Here is a 19,561-nt window from a genome sequence, read left to right on the forward strand (position 1 = left end):
ACAGAAAGACTTGTATGAAGGGGTTTTGTTATTTTCGGCCAATCACAGGCTATCATGTGGAAAAATAATCATACGTAACATACAGTGATTGGTCGGAAATACCAACATAGTACTATCCCATTTCATGTAAGTGCGTCTCCAAATTCAGACGGAAAATCGAACACTTTAACTGACAATGCTAAGAAAATGGCAAAATGGTAATTCCACTATAATCTCTTACTTTACTGTTCTGCTTTTGTAAGAGACAGAGAGCAGGGAAAAAAGCTGACCCCACTATTAATATTTTCCAAGGCTTAAATACTTACAAGACCCAAAACCCCCCACTTTCTACTCTTCCACGGCTGTTTTTGTTTTTTAACCTCATCTCTGTCAAGAAATACCAAGCCTGACTACTTGGGACAAACAAAACAAGAGTAGTAAAGAAAGACAAGGTGTCTAAACAAAAAATAAAAAATAGAAATCAAACACAGAGAGAGAGAGAGAGAGAGAGAGAGAGAGATGAATAAAGGGTGTGCTTTGTGGTGGTTAAGCAATGTGCAGGTGCCAAAGAAGATAGAAAATTTAAGCTGAGTTTGAATGAGAAGTAAGCAGGCTAGTTGGCAGTGTTCCCAGGCAGAGAGATAAATAGATAGAAAGAAAGAAAGAGAAAAAAGAAGAAAGGGAGGTGGTGGTCTTAAAATTGGACAAGTGAAAGAGGCAAAAAAAAGAAAAGAAAAGTCATAGAAAGAGAAAGAGATAGAGATTGAGATGGTGGGCTCAGGAGCAACAGATAGGAGCAAAGAAGCTGTTGGGATGATGGCCCTTCATGAGGCCCTCAGAAGCGTCTGTCTCAACACAGACTGGACTTACTCTGTCTTCTGGACCATCCGTCCACGCCCGTATGTCTCTTCTCTCTCTCTCTCTCTCTCTCTAAAGTTCTCTTCTTTCTCTGTCTGTCTACACTTGATCTGATGTTTAGCTTTGGATGCTTTGATTTCTAGCTGTTTTCTTTGTTAATTCATTAATTTGTTTTGTTGCAGGAGAGTCAGAGGAGGTAATGGCTGCAAGGTTGGGGATGACAATGGCAGCTTGTAAGTACATAATATATGGTTGCTTTATGTAAAATGGGAATTAAACTTTATTTGAACTACTAAGCTCAACTTGGTTAGCTATCCAATTCAATTTTTGCTCTGTTTTCTCTCTGCTTCTCTAAGAAACAGGGTGAAAGCCAGAGGAGTTGACTAGGAATCTTATTTTTTATATGAACATGAGTTTTTAGAAATGGGTTTTTGGTAATTTTGTGATTTTAGTGTTGTTTATGAAATTTGGTGAAGGATGTTGATGTGGGAAGATGGGTTTTGTCGAGGAAGAGTTTCATCAGATTGTCTTGAAGATATTGACGGAGAAGATCCTGTCAGGAAAGCCTTCAGCAAAATGTCCATTCAGCTGTATAATTATGGAGAAGGGTGGGTACTTGGTATGTGTTTTTTTGTTGTGGTTTCTTCTCCTCTCTCTCTCTCTCTCTCTCTCTCTCTCTCCATGAAAATCTTGCAGGACATAAAATATGGTGTTTTCTTTGGTTATGGGAAATAAGTTCTTGTATTTGTGCTGTCATTGGTTGCACTGAATTCAACACAGGTTGATGGGGAAGGTTGCATCTGATAAGTGCCACAAATGGGTTTTCAAAGAACCTACAGAGTGTGAACCAAACATCTCCAACTACTGGCAAAGTTCTTTTGATGCTGTATGTAATAAAAGCCAGTCTTTTTTCTCCCTTTCACCTATATATTTGTCAAAGTAGGCAAGCTGGAATTAGCACAAGTTTGTGCTTAGCTAGCACATATTAATGACTGATAGTAACCTTCCTTTTTTATGCTATTTATTGCAGCTTCCTCCTGAATGGACTGATCAGTTTGAGTCGGGCATTCAGGTCAGAACAGAAACATTTACTGCTTCAATTATTGATCTCATCATTTTGGTGTAATTTTTTTTAACAGTTAATTTATTTTACCAGACAATTGCTGTAATTCAAGCTGGTCATGGTCTTCTACAGTTGGGCTCCTGCAAGATTGTGAGATATATATATATATATATATATTTTCTTTTCCCATTAATAATTGCTTTAATGCTGCAAATTCACACTAACACGAGGACATGCACAATATGTATATCAGATACCAGAAGACCTTCACTTTGTGCTAAGAATGAGGCATACCTTTGAGTCTCTAGGCTACCAATCTGGTTTTTACCTCTCCCAACTATTTTCCTCTACCAGAAACAACTCTGCCTCATCAGTGCTTCCTTCAAAGCTGTCCCCAATTCCGATCCGGCCTCCTCCTCCTCTCTTCAATTGGGCTCAAAGGCCTCTTCCATCTGCAACAGCTATGCAGCTGCCTTCCCCCAACAGTTTCCAGAACTCTGCAGCCAGACTTGGATACAATCCACAGGCCAATAAAGACGAGACACACATGTTTTTGCTGCCTCATTCAGCAGAAACACAAATCGGAGGAGACATGATGGGAGGAGGAGGAGGAGGAGGAGGAGGAGGAGGAGAGCATGAAAATGACATCAAATGGCCAAATGGATTGTCTTTCTTCAATGCCCTCACGGGACGTTCCGATGATGCAAAGCTTTTGTTCAATCCGGAGAACTTGGGAAACAAAGGTGGAGACGAAAATCACCACCACAACCCGAATCCAAACTCAGATCATGCTTCGAATCACAACGAGTTTTTGAGCTTGGATTGCCACCCGGATAGTAGTGCGAGGAAGAACATGGAGAACAAGTACAAGAGGAGCTTTACTTTGCCTGCAAGAATGGCTTCATCATCTTCAAACTCAGTTGATCACCATCAGCACCAATCTGTGGGGTATCGAAATGCTGAAGCTGGTATGTACTCTGATGTTATGGAGACTTTCTTGGAGTGAAATGGGAAGGGAGGATTGTATTAGAGGGACAATGGGTGAGGAGTTGTATGTAGGCAAAGCTTTTGAGCTCCTTTGCTGCTTATACTTCTGTGATCGATTTCATGTTCTAGCTCTTTATATGTTTATGTGTTTTCATCCCAGTTAGTGAGACTTAATTAGAGATCATTTTGTACTTCTTGTTCATCCCAAGAAGAATTTCCCTCCTTTCTTTTGTTCTTCTAACTCTCACTAAGGTCATGGAATGTAAAATAGAAAATAAACATAGAAGAAAATCAACACAATCATGCCAAGTTGGTTCAAGTAATCAAAGCTTATCCAATTCCAGCAGTAATGGGCTTGAAGAAATTCATAATGTCCAAAATGCTCAAGAAAATAAAACTATTTGAATACACAGTTACAGATACACATTGTCACTGGGAGTCTCACATCCATTGTTTAGCTTTATTGCTGGGAGAGAGAGTCTACATCACAATTTTTGGAAATCCAATTTTGCTACTGATTCTCTGGCTAGGGTTATCTATAACAAGGAGTTGGGCCTCTACATTCGTACTTGAGTGTATGGTGGCGGGTTCACTGACCTAGTCAACTGGCCGAACATGTCTAGACCTAGAGTTGTTGAAGCTTTTATGAAGGCTAAGATACTGGGGGAAAACTCTGTATTTGAAATTGGATTTCAATAGAGTCGTTGACAGAGTCTGTGCTTGATCCAATACTTTTGTTGGGTTGGTTATAACTTATAACTGAGGCCACATGCATTTAAAAAAAAAAACTCTTTAGTATCTACTTTTCCAAATTAACAAGCGATCACGACAAGCCTTGGCTTTTAGATAAAGATTTTGTTGACTGATCACTATTCAGTCAACCAACTAGTTTATGTTTCCAATGGATTCATGGAAGAATATCATTGCCATATCAACAGCTTCAACTTCAAGATTAAACGCTCGCTCTGAAGAATTTGAAACAATAACCGAACACATTGTGACAAAAGCTCTATTCTAACAAGCCAAATTGCTTTTGCTGGTTAACGTTCCCAGAATATATATATTTCCTTTTGCTTTTCTTCAAAGTCGAAAGTGATCAAAAGCCAAAGCCAAAGCTAAAGTATAAAGCCAGTTATCTACTTTCAAAGCAAACTTCAAAATCCTAACCTCAAACCCATGAACAAATTACAAAACTTGATAAACAAGTTTTAAAAAATCATTTTTCACTTCACATGTATCAATTCGCAGCTTTAATTAATTACATGATCACTACTTTTATTGGACGGTTCCATTGCGTGACACTTTCTGCAGGTCCAAACAAGCCACCGGAAAAATCTCCGGCCAAAACTCCGGGGGACCACCACCGTCTTCACCCGGACTTTCCTCTTCCCTTTGATAGGTTTCTCCTTCCCTTCAAGCTGATCCACTTTCGCCTTCTTCCGAGAATTCTCACGGCTTAAAGAAGCCGGTACAGGCACAGCTGTTATGAATTGCCATCTCTGAGAAGAACCATAAACTTGTCCACCTCCGAGATTATTAGCTCTGTTTCCTTTGTATCTATCTGATGAAGCTCTAGAACCCAATTTGTTTTGGTGCACCAATTTCCTCTCAGAGTTGTCGCTTGAGCTTGTCCTTGCGCTGCTGCTGCAGCTGCTGCTCCTGCTGTTGGTGCTATTGCTTCTTGAGGACATGAGAGAGTCCTTGCTGCTAATGCTGCTCGTCCGGCTTGTTCTCCGTGAATTACTATCGACACCCATAAAACCGTTGCTAATTGGTTGAAATGGGAAGGCATGTGGTAAGAGCCTGCCATTGAAGAACAAATGGTCTGCAGGGGAGTCTTTGCAGGGATCAGTGCTGGAGGCTGAGTCAGGGGTGAAGCATCCGAATTCGAAATCGGAGTCTTGCTCGTGGATCGGGGTGCTCGGAAAGGAGAATGTGTCGCCGGAGGTGCTCTTTTGCCGGCAGTTTTCCATGGATGGTTTTTTCAGGGAGAGAGAGGAGGTTGGTGTATTTGCATGGGACAGGTTGTATATTTATAAGAAGGTTTAATTAGGGGTAGAAAAAAGTGAGGGAAATTCGGGTTTCTTTTGATATGGGTGAGACACGTGGAGTGATCTTGACCCTATGTTGGTTGAGATGGGCAAGGGTTTTGGTGGTGTGAATCATGAAGTCCTATTTGCCAACTCAATGTTAAATTCAATACTTATGGTGGGGTTGCAATAACACTCAGTCTCGTAGTGTGGGAAGGAAGTGTGTTAAATCATAAATGATGTTGTGAGGTTTAACACTTTTTAGTCAAACATGGAAACCCATATAGTAGGATGGCCCGCAATCCAGCATCGGTAGTCTAACTCAGATGGATTGCACCCCAAGCATAATTCATTTCATAAATAGGTATTATATCCTTGAATATGAGTATGCTAACCAAAATTACTACATTGACTACAATACAAAATTATTTGGATAATATTGATTGACTGCAGGGTTGAATTGCATCGAATTCACTTATCTGTAATAAATGTAATCATTAAATATGGTATATGTAACATCACTCTTAAGTTGAAATTTAATGATAAATCGAACTACGAGACGTAATTAGTATGTGATATTACAACAAAACTCAAGTAAGGGGGAATTTACACAAAACTCATGTATCTGCTGTGAGATATGTGATAACTAAAATGTGATATATGTAGCATTATTTCAAAGCCGAAAAGTTATTAATGCTTGGTATTACAACAATATAGGACCATAGAGCGGCTAATAGGTTTAATCAAGAGGTTAACAGTGGATCAGAATTCTTGATCTTGTGTCTTTGCCATAAGATATAAAATCTTGAAAGCACATAAATATCTCAAACCCTTGTTTGTTTATTCCTAATTCAATGGATTCCCCTTTAATCCCTGTCCACTTGCTTTTGTTATTTTGTTCAAGGGTGCAGCCCCCCAAAAATACTTGGTTCCACATCTAAAGCAGAAAGGGGTCTCTGATCGGGGGAGAGAGAGTCGACATAATAACAAGCATATTGGATTGTCTAGGCTTTTACAAAACCAAGCAATGATGGAATCAGCATACATAGCTTCCTTTGTGTCGTTGAAGCAAAGGCTCCTCCTCCCCTCTCCTCTTCCCCATAGGGGCTTTTATTAAATGGGAGGAAATTTTATACAATTTGATCAAACACTTTGATTTCTCCCAAACATGGAGACAAAGTGGCTCTTAGAAAATTCTTTGGTCTCCTATTTGGGTTTCTGTGGAGAACCCATGGGCCCTTTTGAGCTCATCATGCTCTGGGGACCACAGGTCAGCCAGATTTAGTCAGTCTTCTTCCTTCCACCCACCCACACGCATACGCAAAACAATGTTTGTTACTCTTCTTCCTTGGATGATACTCTAATTATGCAATGTGGTAGGTCCATGCTCTTCCTTGCTCAATACCCCTATTTTGTTTTTTTTATTAGGTTAGGTAAACACTCATCTTGCTTTGGTGACTCTTTCTTGTTAGAGAGTATATTTTCAAGTCTCGTATTACACTATATATTATGTAATGGGTTTTTAGATTTCATTACCAATTGGTTTTGGTTGGATGCTTGATTTTGTAATTGTGTAAAGAGTATACAATCCACGAGTTAGACCCAACGACCACACATGACCCCTTCGGATGATTTTGGGATTGTCAAACTATCAACATAAATTATTGATTAAGTGGTGATAGAATTAAAAGCCGAAATAATCGATTGCATGGTGATATAAGTGGATGCTTTATTCAAAGATTTCTAAGATCCAAATAATTTGTTAGGTCCATTCGAGTAGCACTGAACATTGGGCTACAAAAACTATCCCAGCCCAAGTAGGGGCCATGAGGTGATGGTTCAGTTCAAAGTCCAAAGTCGAAGTGGATATCTATGGCCTAAACCCTTGTAAGTTTGCCCCTATTGAGGATGAGACCTACATACATGGCCTGATAACCGTGTATGTATCTTTTAGGAAAGGGCATCACGAGAGAGAGATGAAGGCTCGCTTGACCTGCATGATTGAATTGGATTATTATAAAATTCGACATTGGGTGGGATAATCGGTGGTCAAATAATGCTACATGATTTTGGCAATATTGTAGGGATGACTTAGATCGGCCTAGACTCATACTCAGAATCTGATACCAAACCAAGACTTCGAACTCCATGCCTCAGACCAATAGTCAAACCTTAGACTTTGGACGATAACACATGAAAAATGATAAGTTTTGAATCGAATCCGAATGATTCAAACCCCTTTTATTTATTTATTTTTTACCAAATGCTTTTGCTATCTTTTGTACTATTTTATGACATTCATATAATAATAACGTAGATATATTTATATATATATATATCTCTCAAATTTCTATATCTTCGAAGGCAAGAAATTTTTTCCACTATTACTTAATTTTAAGATGAATTTCCTTTGATATATGTAAGAATATGTAGAATATTTGCTTAACTTCTTATGAAGGAAAAATACTGAATCAAATCAATCACTAAATGAACTAATTTGGTTCAGTAGTGCTACTCATTTGAGGCCTAAATCGAACCAACCCAAATAATGATATAACATTAGATCGATAAGTATTTTGAGGCCAAGAACTAACCGAACCACAACCACCCTAGAAAAATTTAGTTCACGTATTGTGGATGGGCATGGTTCTGTTTAGCCCACCTTCGCCTCTCAACTGACGACGTGATATGAACAAATCTCAAGATGCATAGGCTTCGACACATGTGGTGAAATATGGTTTCTTTGTTGGAGTCTTCAACGATAAGGGACATGGTGTGGATAAATAGATATGAAGCCAGGGTGAGAGAGACAAATGCGAGATAACTTTGGAAAATGAAGTTTTGTATTGTGGTGGGAGAAATGAGGTTTGATGATTGGTGGCGTTTGTTATCAGGGTTCGAGGAATGAAGGAGACAAAGATAGGAAGTGAGAAGAGATGAGTGGCTATAAATGGAAAGTGAGAATGTTTAACAAGTGGGTGAATTAGAATGCAACGATATCTGTCTTTTATGGTGTGTTTACTAATCATGAATTAGAATTCTCATTAAGAATTGAATTCCATATATGGAGGATTCTTACGTTTACTTCACATTAAAGAATTGAAAAGTAAGTGGGGCTCATACAAAATTAGAAATTGAATTCTGATTTTGGATGAATTCAATTCTTGGAGGTGGTATTATAATTCATGGAGAACTAACCCATTAAGAATATCTTTTTTACCAATTATATCCTCACACAATTTTCAAAATTTCAAATTTGTCATCTACTTTAACCAAACAACGAGAACATTTTAGTAATTAGTACAACTCCTACTCTAATTCCATATGGTTTAGTAAACAACTTCAATAGAAATTCAGAATCTAATTCTCCTCAATTCAATTCATTATAATCTAATTACAGATTAGTAAACATGTGAGTAGGCTTATTAAAATCAAAATTGCAGGCAAACTGATTCATGCGAAATATATAAATAAAAAAAAGAAAAGGAAAAGAGAACTGCCCAAATCGACTGAATCAATTTGATCGGTCCAATTCGATCGATCCAATTCGGTCGGTTCGATTGGTTCACCCATTATCCCCCACCCTTATCATGCAGAACAGTAAGATTGGCTATTTCCGTCAAGTACAACTACTATGATTGGCCAAACCTCGGATGTCCAGTCCCACTTCTCCTATCCCCTTTAAACAAACGGGAAAGGGTGAGAACCGTATTTTTGGAAATACCGTTTGAAAAGTTATGCCTTTACCATATGCTTATTATTCTCGATATACGTTATTTTTTTTTTTTATTTCTTAAATAAAAAGTCAATAGTCAACAGTGTATAATCAAATCCAATAATTGTTACTACTTAATTTATTAATAAAAATACAATATTGACCCTTTAAAATAATTTAATCCTAACGTGCGTGTCATGATGCACGCGACCCAGTGACGCGTCATTGCTGTTTCGCCTGCTCTTACCTTCGTAATTATTTATACTCCCATCGTGTCTCGTAATTTATTTACACTTCTATCGTTTCTCGTAATTATTTATTCGAAGCAAAAAGGAAAGAACGCTTAAAAATTTGAATTATTTATTCGAAGCAAAAAAATTAAAAAAAGACAAGTCGCGGCGCGAACGCGTCTTTGATTAATGCAGAGAACGCGGCATAGAATTGGAAGAGAAAGGCTGGAAACAGAGAGGTCGTGTCAACACAAGCATCATCCTCATCCTCAACTCTTCTTCACACTTCTCTCTCTCTATCTCTCTCCTCCTCCTCTGTGACCTGATTGTTGTTGTTTGTCCATCTCTCTCTCTTTTTCTTTCGTGGCCACTGTGAATTCCATTTCCATTTCCATTTTCTGTTTCAATTTTAATTGAATAGTTTTATACGTATAAGGCTCCACAACAAGACAGCCATGACCGGCAGAGAAATTCTCAATAAGATGAAGGTATGTTGTGTGCTACTTGTGTACTTACACTGCTTCATGTTTGATGTATGTGCTTTAATGAGTTTTAATCCTTTTCTCAATTGGCTTACTGATTTGTTCATTATTTGGCTTGTTCTTGATATCTGCCTGATCTGCAATTTGATTTGCATCCACACCCATGTAGACAAATTATTGCAGATCTTTGTGGTTTATATATTATTGACAATAACCCATTTCTCTAAATTGTCTTGTGTTGCAATTTTAGATCTGAAACTCTGATGTTTCTCTGGCTCTTGCTACCTTGGGTTTATGGATGTTGCAAGAGGAAAAACCCTTTCTATGATCTCCAAAACCCCACTCTTCCTTTTGCTCTTGCTACTTTGGGTTTATGGGTGTTGCAAACATCATGTTTTATTTACTTCACTTAGGAGGATTAAAATGCAGTATGGAATCTTAGTGAAATTAATCAAGACTAAATAAAAGAGAGGAGAGTAGGTACTTGGAGCCAAAGACAGAACATTTAAAAAGATGTATAAGTAAAATTCATCTACTTTTTTTTTATTGCTCTGCTTTGATTATTTTTATTTCTGGAAGCGGCCAGCAGGGTTTTGTGTAGCCTTTTCAGAAATTTGTATTTCACATTGAAAGGATTAAAACTACTTTAGAAGCTATAGGTTTCTATCTTTAATTTTTTCCCCTTTTGGACTAGTTAACCTAATATCAACAATTGTAGTATGCTTTATGGGTACCTAGCAATTAGAGTAGAAAATAAATCAGTTTTTAACTAGCTTCTCAAAATATGTAGGCTTTTTGCTCTCTCTCTCTCTCTCTCTCTCTCTTGTGCTTTGTCTTGTTAAATGTGATTGCTTTTCAACGTTGTCTTGCTCGTTGCCTATAAAAAATACATACCCTGATATTTTGGTTTATGATTGAGAATCTAAATGTGAGTTTGTTTAATGTAGGAGAAAGTTTTAGGTCCATCAGACCCCGACTCTGGAAAAGGAAAGAGCAAAATGTCACACCATATAACACATGGCTTCCACTTGGTAAAGGGAAAATCCCATCATGCTATGGAAGACTATGTTGTTGCACAGTTTAAGCAAATCGATGACCATGAGCTAGGACTATTTGCAATTTTTGATGGCCATTTAAGCCATGAAATTCCTGAATACTTGCAGTCCAATCTCTTTAACAATATCTTAACAGAGGTAATGTATGCGGTAGTATCATGATATATATTTTTACATTCTTTCATTTTGTAGTTTGCTAGAAGCTGTTGTAGTTAAACGATGTTAGACATCAACATTTCACTCTCTTTATTGTCTTGGTCTTTGTTTCTCCTTTCCCCAGCCTGATTTCTGGACAGAAACGGAGAATGCAGTCAGGAGAGCATATTGTGTAACAGATACTAACATTCTGGAGAAGGCAGTTGATTTGGGAAAAGGGGGTTCAACTGCAGTTACGGCCATATTAATTGACTGCCAGAAGCTGGTGGTAGCCAATGTTGGGGATTCTCGAGCTATTATTTGCAACAATGGTGTAGCAAAACAACTATCTGTTGATCATGAGCCTAGCACAGAAAGAGAAGAAATTGAGAACAGAGGTGGTTTCGTGTCAAACTTTCCAGGTGATAAGATTTCTGAGAATCCAAATTAATCTGTTTGGAAACCAAATGAAAAAATCCTCTGTTTTTGAATACCATTTAAAATGGTTTAACGTATGACAGTTTGATTTTGATAGAGTGATTCGTGAGTCGCATGGATTTTAATAGGATTTGAGTTTTGTTGCTATCAATCTATTCTATGGCACTCTTAAGTTGGATTTGAGGTTCACCCAATTAATGTACTTGAGAGTTGAGACCTTAAGTTGCATATTTACCATTGTTGAGATTGATCATAAAGCCTAATCAATTTTTGTTCTTTAGTTCTCATTAATTTTCAACATTGAATTGTTTTCTTCCATCTATGGTAGTATTAACATTGTGATTCTGATGGATTCAGGGGATGTTCCACGGGTTGATGGGCAGTTGGCGGTAGCAAGAGCGTTTGGTGACAAGAGCTTGAAGAAACATCTCAGTTCTGAACCTCATGTAATGGTGGCTTTAATAGAAGAGAAGACAGAGTTCATTGTCTTGGCAAGTGATGGACTATGGAAGGTTGGTTTATTTGAAATTATGACAAAAATATCTACAATTGCAAACTGCAAATATAACCAATAGACCATAGCATGTTGAATCCGAAGAATCGGATTTCTGCATATCATGTTGTACTTTGAATGAACTTGAAATTTCTTTATATAATTTGATTTCAGGTGATGTCGAACCAAGAAGTTGCGGATTCTATCAAAGATATAAAGGATGCCCGGGCCGCAGCGAAGCACCTTACAGAAGAGGCTGTGAATAGGAAGAGCTCTGATGATATTTCTTGTGTAGTTGTAAGATTTCAGTGAATGCATAAGTTCTATTTGGTATGTATTTTGTCTAATTTTAACTTGGTTTTCAATGATGTATTAGATATGTTGTATTCATAAACAGCTATGGCATTGAAGTGTGCTTGACGTGTATCTTGTGCCCCTTTCGTGTTATAACCCCTTCATCATTGTTTTGGAGATTCGTACATGCCACAACAAAAATAGCCAAAATTTAGCTATGGATGGACAAAACAATCTTTTATTTGCAGAATTTAACTTGTTCTGCAGTTTGAGAATTTGAGAGTTGGCTAGACTTGAAGAGGAGTTTTTGTCCATGCAACTCATATTTTGCTTGAAACTCCAGCTATTTTATAATTAAAAAAATAATGACAGAGGAGATTATTGCTGGATTATATGATTAATGTCTTTCTTCCAATAGAAATAAGTATGAAATTTTGGAAAATATCCCGGAGAAAGTGTTTGACATGGTGACAAAGATAAAGTGGATAAGCCATCACAATAAAACAAAGCTTTTGCAGACAAAAAGGCAGCTAAGGAAGATGACGCTTGGCAACTGGCAAGGGAAAAATATATGGAACGAAAGCAAAGTTGTCGTTTGGTATGGAAAATATCTGCAATAAGACATCCCATTGGTGACCCGGTATGGCCAGCACGAAGCATACCTTAGTCTTAATGGTTGTGATATCCAAATGGAAGTCAATATATATTTATGAAGGAGTAGATTGCAGACACAACACAAGCCAACCAGTCATTTTCAGCCTCTTATTTATTGTCATAGCAGCTCTAAGTCTTCGCCATATTAATACTTTTTAGATTTTTATTCAACGATTTAGTAATTGTCTCAGGACTCGTTTGATAGTGCTTTTAGAATTACTAAAAAATTTATAACAGAAAATAGCAAAATAGTTAAAAGATTATAAAAGAACTCTCAGACTTTTAATAAAAAACGCTTATGAGCATAATTGCTTCGCCATCCCAAACACGTATACAAACCAAGAGGCTGGACTAAACACTCTCACAATACATTAGCTTTAAAAGCCTACAGTCCACATGTAATGGCCTACAAACAAAGCATACCGCATACCAACTTAAGGTTGTAGCTAGTTTGACAGATACATAGTACTTCCCTCGAATGATATAATTATTGTTCTCAATGATAAGCATCGGAACAAACATACTTAGAGTTTGCAAAAAGCCATGGATGACAGAAGAGAGGGAGCATGCAGAGAGCAGACAAGCTCAATATGCCCTCATCTGATCTGGAATTGCTTGGAAGCAACCCCTCTTCGGCTTGAGCCTTCTCCATAAGGTTCACCCGAGCTCTTGCGGCGCCGCTCATTGTGGCCGGCCAAACGCCGGCGACAGCTCCTCTTTGCTTCGTCGAACTCGGTTAGCTCATGGAACCTGTTCAGTGCAGCCACACAATGACAAGTTCTAAAACATGGTAATGCACAAGTAACACTTGAGGGAGAGAATTAATTAAGGGTCTACAAGCAAAGGGAAAAAAAATGCATGACCGGCACACTCATTAACCCATGTTTAAGTGACATCATGATCTGCAAGGGAAAATATATAGTAATGGAAACTACTATATCAAGTTTCTCCATGATATATTAGTTAAAGCAACCCAATTTTAACAGAGATCACCATTTTATAAACCACTGCTAAACCATACAGAAGCAGAAGCAATGCAGGGGAAACAAGAGAAAAACGAAAAAGAAAAAACAGGAAATGGGATGCAAGACCTGCTGCATTGCTGACAGAAACGCTGTCGAAGTCCGGAAACCATGACAACGGGCGCCTTTGAATGAAACTCACAGACCTTATGGCGGCGGTAGTACCTCTTGGCCTCAACAAAATCAGCACCACACCTCTCTGCTTGACAACATGGTGGAGACGCTCCTCCTCCACCACCAGATCCTCTTCTTCCAGCTTTCTTCTGCTTCTCATTCTCTTCATATCTCAGCATCAACCCACCACCAGCCTCCTCTTCCTCCGAGTCATCCTCCACTTCATCAACAACATCCTTGTTCACCTTCTCTTTCCAACTTTGCCTTCCTTCAAAGCTCTTAGCCTCCATTGGTGACTGATAATGAGGAAGATGCCACAAATTACAATGAGGGTTGTGGTGGAAATGCAGAATGGTTGATGAGAATTATTAAGAAGAGGAGGAGCTTGGAGTTATGAAGGTGAAGAAAGTGTAAGGAATAGGAGAAAAAAGTGGAGCAGGACCACAAATACGAACTCCTTTTTCTTTTCTTTTTTTGCACCGGGCGTGTCAATATCATATAAGGTGGTGGAAATTGGAAATTTTGAATGGAATAGTGAAAAAGAAAGAGTTGAAAAGCTGAGTTTGGGGTTCCCATTTGTCTCAAACATGGATATGTTTTGAGCTTAATTTGTCTCAGTGAGACCTAAGATCAGTTAGAGCTTCATGACCAGAAGCTTAGCTGAGCTATTGCAAATAATGCAGAAAGATGCTTGAAAATAGTATAGCAGGAGCCTGTGGCCTGTAGGGTCGTTCAGATTGCTTAATTGAGAGGGAAAATTCATTTCCAAGTGAACATTAAAGAAGCAAAACAGCAATGCATGATGCTTCATAATTAAATTTCACGTACTGGAGGCTGAGTAAATATTGATATGCAGTACAAAACTGAGCATACATCAGTGCATCTTTAATCTGTGGTGAATGCTTTGTCTGCCACCAGTTTCTACTTTTTACCCTATGCCTCTGTTGGATGCAGAATTTACAGCATGTATCCACAGTAAAAAAGAAATCATTTGGTCATGCATTATGTCATAGATTATATATAATGTGGAGCCAATAGCTCATGGCATATGTTATGTTGGCGGTACAAGCTCACGGGTATGAAGGGGCACAGGTACATAAAGAGGCAGATTTTAGCAAGAAAAATCAAACGTGATATGACCCTTGCACCTTATGTTCACATGGTGATAGTATGAGACGAAGTACTCGATTGTTGATGCAAGCGTTTAACAAGTCATACGGTTTTGTTTTATGTACCTTTGGTGGACCTAAGATTCAATCTAGTTTGATGTTCAAAACAAAATACAAAAGCGAAAGAGAAAGCAAGTGAATGGAATTTCTACTTCCAACTGGTATGCAATAATGTTTTTGGGATTCTTTTGCATTTTGTCCATATATATATATGTCAGCATTATTGCTGTTGTCACTCGTTTATTTTGCACAATGTTTGTCGTATTTTTGAATACATTGTTGATTGCATCTCTCATAAAATTTAAAATTTAATGAGATATACTTGTACAATTTGATTTCGTGTATCTCTATGAGAGATGTGATCAACTATGTAATTAGTGATGCTCGTGTTACCATTAATTATATCACTATTAATACTTCAAATTGAAACTATGACCTAAATCACATATCCTTGTCTGAAAGCTTAACATGGTTAAGGCTAAGATCAATAGGGTCCTTTTCGTACGTAGTCGCTTGCCATGATTAGGGCATCACCATTGTGGTCCTCAGCTCCATCAAACATTCAGCTCACTGGCTTCCGCGTCGCCTACCTATTTTTCTAGCTAGTCATAATGCGAATCCATGTGTCACAAGTTATTTTCGCCACAATATTGTGCCCATCTCTCTCAGATTTGAGTTGGGTGTTGGTCCCGATGCTCTTTAGTTCCTGGATTCTTTTCTTTGTCATGGACTTCAAGCTAGTTACAAGGGGGATATCAGTACTGTTTTGTTATTATTGTCTAATAATGCTACGTCACGCGAAAGTATTATTACGTGTGTCATAGCGTTATTGATCGAATATCAAAATAGTATTATTCTTATTTCATGAAAGTTTTTCTCCTTATCGTAAGCGTATAAGGCCTTTATCATCCATCATTCTTGAGCAATTAAATAAATAAATAAGACTTAAAAATTGAACTAACCTAGACTAGACTAGATTGGATAGGTTGGTTAATTTAGATCAATTGGGTGTGGTAGATTTGAAGTCATCTTTCAACATTAACATCAGGAAGAGAAATATCATTAAACTAAGAGTTATTTAACTAAACAATGCTTTCGTGTGTTGCTAATAATAATACCACAAGCTTGGATTTGGATTGCACTGAATCCCTAAGCCATGCCACCTCTCATACTCAAAGACGAAGTAGACTTCGAGCTTGAACTCAGATTTCGAGCCTTGAAATCAAGACCTTGAACTTTTAGAACTTGGGGTTTTCATATGTTCAAAACCAATAAAATTTAGCCAATTCACAAATTCAATCTATTTTCTTTAATCCAATTTAATATGATCAAAGCTTAGGATCCGATTCGATCTGATCCGATTGATTTTGGATTGAATGGTTGATTTTAATGATGGAAAGAAAATAAATATTGGGAATGAATCAAACATGTAGGACTACACAAAATTATTAGTCCAATCTCACTCCTAATTAATCTCTCGAGAAACTATAAAGAGCAAGAAGAGGAGGAAAGTAACTAGTGCAAGAACAAGAACAAAACATAAAAATTTGAATACACAACAGGTTTGAAAAGTTTTCAGGCTGGAAAGGAGGCCTTTTCTTTCCCCCTTTGTAAACGAAAGGAGGGTTGAGGAAAAAGAGGGTCAACCAATCTTGAATTATTGGTCCCAACCCAATGTTTTTTGGCCCGACATGTAGACCACATCGTATTCATGCATGTGATTCTCCACACTACAAATTGAAGCATTTGGCTAGGTTTCCTTCTTCAAGTTGCTTTTCTTATCCCCTTCTCCTTTTTCATCATCTTTAATTCCTCGATCCTCAAGCTTTTTAGATCCATTAATGGCCAAGGAAATAGACTGAGCATTCGATACCCACAACAACGTTACTCTGAATATATTACACGTGCAAATCCGACAACAAAAGCACCTTCTATACTGTTAGACACTTGTGTTTTGTATCTCTCTTCAATTTGATTGATATTTTATAACTTAAACAACACACAGAACTTTGACCCACTCCCTTCCTGTAGTTTTCATTAGTATTTTTACAACAATAACAAGTATGAAAATTGGTGCACTGATATTTATTCGAAAGAGAAATCTACTTTACGCAATTCGACCACATTACTGACCACTTCTCTAATACAACTACATTACTGACCACTTCTCTAATACAAGTGAGTTAGATCCCACATATGTACACTGATAGAACTCATCCCTATTAAAGGATGGTCAGCAATATAGTTGTGGTCTAAATAGTATTATTGTTTAGACACACATTCATGTGAGCTTGTAATAGCATGCGAAGTTACAAGTCATGACCACCTCTATACTTCGATGTTAAAAAAAAATTTAAAAAGAAAAGATTCAATATACAACTTCCCCTTGATCTTGTGAGGAAGTCTCACATTGCCAACAAAGTTTGGAAGTATAAAACCACCAAAAAAAAAAAAAAAAACACAAACCTGGAAGTAAAGGCGAATATTACATTTCCAAGCTTAATGCAAGAGCCTCCATTTCCAGATGGAGCCTTAGCCACATATTACAACCCTTCAAATCTCTCTATGAATATGTTCATCATGATCTGCGAACTTACTTAGTCCTCCATATTTCTGTACTCAGTTGTATCAATGATGTTCTCATCAGCCTCAGCAACCAATGTGTCCCCAACTTTTTGGGTCTTATTCTTGGTAGAGTCCCATGCAAAATCCGTCCTCTCCTTTGCCATGTCAACCAGATCCTCTGCCACCTCTGCTGCTTTTGCCGTGCCTTGTCTTGCTGTGTCTCCTACAAATCTTGTTACACCACTCATGTTATCAATCCTGGTGTCTCCTTCATCTCTTCCTCCGCCTTCATCCCTGCTTGCCTCTGACGGTGGCTTATTTCTTGGGTCCTAATATTTCATACCATAAATAATAAGTCACGAGTATTTGTATCACATTTAGCAATTGCATTATATTCGATGATGATCATTTTTCTAATACGAAATTCATGTGAGAAAGACAGAAGTGACTGACAAATAATTTAATAAATAATGATGCAAATAACGTTGTTCATAAATAATATGTATACGTGTAAAGAATATGCTAAACATATAAATACAGGTAGCATATATCCAATAGTACTTGGTAGATTAAGATGCAAAAGAAGAAAAAGGAGAGAGAAAGGACAAAGGACAAAGGACAAAGGACAAAGGAAAAGGAAAAGAGAAGAAATATATACTTGGGCACGTTCAAAAGAAGTGGAGAAGCAGGCATTGGATAAGCAGGATCGAAAACAAAAGTGATGCTCTTCCGGCAAAGATTTTGAGATGTTGAAAAGGGATCTCTTTGTCAAAGAAAATGTTGCTGCCATAATTGGACACGCTCAAATTCTCTCTGCTTCTTCTCCTAGCTAGCAACCCAATATCTGGTGAGATCATATATATATATATATATATATATATATATATATTTATATTTATGTATAGAGTGCCAGACAGATAACAGAGTGGCATATTCAGTGAGCAACACGTAGGCATATTTTGGACACGTGTTTTGGTTGTCTGGGGCATGTTTGGATCATGACTCATTGCGGCGTTGCAGGTATTCGACACTTGTTCAAATATCTTTAATATAATCTATCTACCGCTTCGGATTGTGGGCTGCAGATCATTCTAATAAGTGGCAGAAGTTTGCTGCCAGAAAAAAAGTATAGTAAAAAGTTCTGTGCTACTCACATTAACTCTTACTCATCTGTTTTGTTAATTATGATCTTGTTAGATACACGCCACAATATTATACAAGTTATATACAAGTTGTCTGGCAAAATTATATACTAGATATGCAGTAAAAGGACGTTACGTAGAAAGTTGAGGTTTCACTTTAAAATTAATTGGCAATGGGGGAAGTAGTTTAAGCCTTTGCTAGATCTCTTAACTTTCCAATATGTAACTTTTTACCTTCACATTCTCACACGCCTCCACACGTGTGGCGAATTTTCAAGCTTAACACGTGGACAACACATTTTGAGCTTTCACATGTGGGCAACCTGCTCCGATACCATGAAGGAAGTTGAGGAATTGTCTAATTGGGCTGCCCCATTGCCAATTGGTTTTGGGTGGAACCTGTGTTGGCCTCTACGGCCACACGTGCTCCCACACTACCCAATATGTGTTATCCACGTGTTGAGAGTATTTGTCCCACATTGAAAAGTTAAGGGACTTAGCCCGCTTTCAACAAAAAAAAAAAAAAAGGATTTGGCCTGAGTTTATAAGAAGTTAGGCTACTCTCCCATTGCCAATTGGTTTTGGGGTGGAATCTCAATTTCCTTCACATTACTCGTAATAAGCTTGAACAAATCTTGTTCATAATCTAGATGATCATTTAGTTTAGTAACACTCGGTCTCTACTTTATTGGAATAGTAATTTGAGGATAGTTGTTAGAATTAAAGAATACGACTAAGGAGTATGGACTAGGGAGTATGGAGCCATATAGAGCTCAACACAATAAAAAAAACTATACCTCAGCGCGTTCATAGGCAGTGGAGAAGTAAACCTTGGAGAATCCGCTAGAGGGTTGAGTCAAAGCTTCAGAGGCAACTGCTCTTCTTGCTATGAACGTTGTTGCTGCTATGTTTTGCTTACTTCCCTTTTTCGACCTTGTTATTTTTCTTCGGTTCTTCCTCATCAAAACTATGCTAGCGGTTGATATAGTCACATAAACAAATAAATATCACGAGAAGGTGAGCGAAACGTGGAGGGGTTTTGGAAACACAAGGACCTCCTATTTTGGTGATCATACACATTACATTTGGGCTCAGAGAAATGTAGGCTCCAAATAAGACCCAATTGAACAGATTGA

The 19,561-nt window shown here is 37.8% G+C and overlaps 5 protein-coding genes across 5 annotated transcripts; 2 read left to right on the top strand and 3 right to left on the bottom strand.

The window, feature by feature from the left end:
• Positions 1-433: 433 nt before the first annotated feature.
• Positions 434-3,078, top strand: LOC103326057 (protein RICE SALT SENSITIVE 3). Its single transcript, XM_008228263.3, has 7 exons — positions 434-878; positions 1,020-1,070; positions 1,314-1,445; positions 1,618-1,723; positions 1,868-1,909; positions 1,994-2,050; positions 2,154-3,078. Exons 1-7 carry the CDS (start codon positions 748-750, stop codon positions 2,904-2,906), a joined length of 1,272 nt encoding a protein of 423 aa, XP_008226485.2. The 5' UTR covers positions 434-747; the 3' UTR covers positions 2,907-3,078.
• An 821-nt stretch (positions 3,079-3,899) lies between these two features.
• On the bottom strand, positions 3,900-4,890 carry LOC103326056 (uncharacterized). Its single transcript, XM_008228262.3, has one exon. The coding sequence runs from the start codon at positions 4,858-4,860 to the stop codon at positions 4,138-4,140; it is 723 nt and encodes a 240-aa protein (XP_008226484.2). The 5' UTR covers positions 4,861-4,890; the 3' UTR covers positions 3,900-4,137.
• A 4,151-nt stretch (positions 4,891-9,041) lies between these two features.
• Positions 9,042-11,891, top strand: LOC103326055 (Protein phosphatase 2C family protein). Its single transcript, XM_008228261.2, has 5 exons — positions 9,042-9,350; positions 10,292-10,537; positions 10,680-10,956; positions 11,330-11,484; positions 11,640-11,891. Exons 1-5 carry the CDS (start codon positions 9,318-9,320, stop codon positions 11,775-11,777), a joined length of 849 nt encoding a protein of 282 aa, XP_008226483.1. The 5' UTR covers positions 9,042-9,317; the 3' UTR covers positions 11,778-11,891.
• An 852-nt stretch (positions 11,892-12,743) lies between these two features.
• Positions 12,744-14,170, bottom strand: LOC103326054 (squamosa promoter-binding-like protein 4). Its single transcript, XM_008228260.3, has 2 exons — positions 13,505-14,170; positions 12,744-13,163 (listed from the first exon to the last, which is right to left on the bottom strand). The coding sequence occupies exons 1-2, from the start codon at positions 13,837-13,839 to the stop codon at positions 13,010-13,012; spliced, it is 489 nt and encodes a 162-aa protein (XP_008226482.1). The 5' UTR covers positions 13,840-14,170; the 3' UTR covers positions 12,744-13,009.
• Positions 14,171-17,315: 3,145 nt separating this feature from the next.
• Positions 17,316-18,073, bottom strand: LOC148918791 (uncharacterized). Its single transcript, XM_089048395.1, has 2 exons — positions 17,942-18,073; positions 17,316-17,612 (listed from the first exon to the last, which is right to left on the bottom strand). Exons 1-2 carry the CDS (start codon positions 18,071-18,073, stop codon positions 17,316-17,318), a joined length of 429 nt encoding a protein of 142 aa, XP_088904521.1.
• Between the last annotated feature and the right edge of the window lie 1,488 nt (positions 18,074-19,561).

The sequence above is a fragment of the Prunus mume genome, linkage group LG3, assembly GCF_029339155.1.
Source record: "Prunus mume cultivar Tortuosa linkage group LG3, ASM2933915v1, whole genome shotgun sequence".
Taxonomy (NCBI): domain Eukaryota; kingdom Viridiplantae; phylum Streptophyta; class Magnoliopsida; order Rosales; family Rosaceae; genus Prunus; species Prunus mume.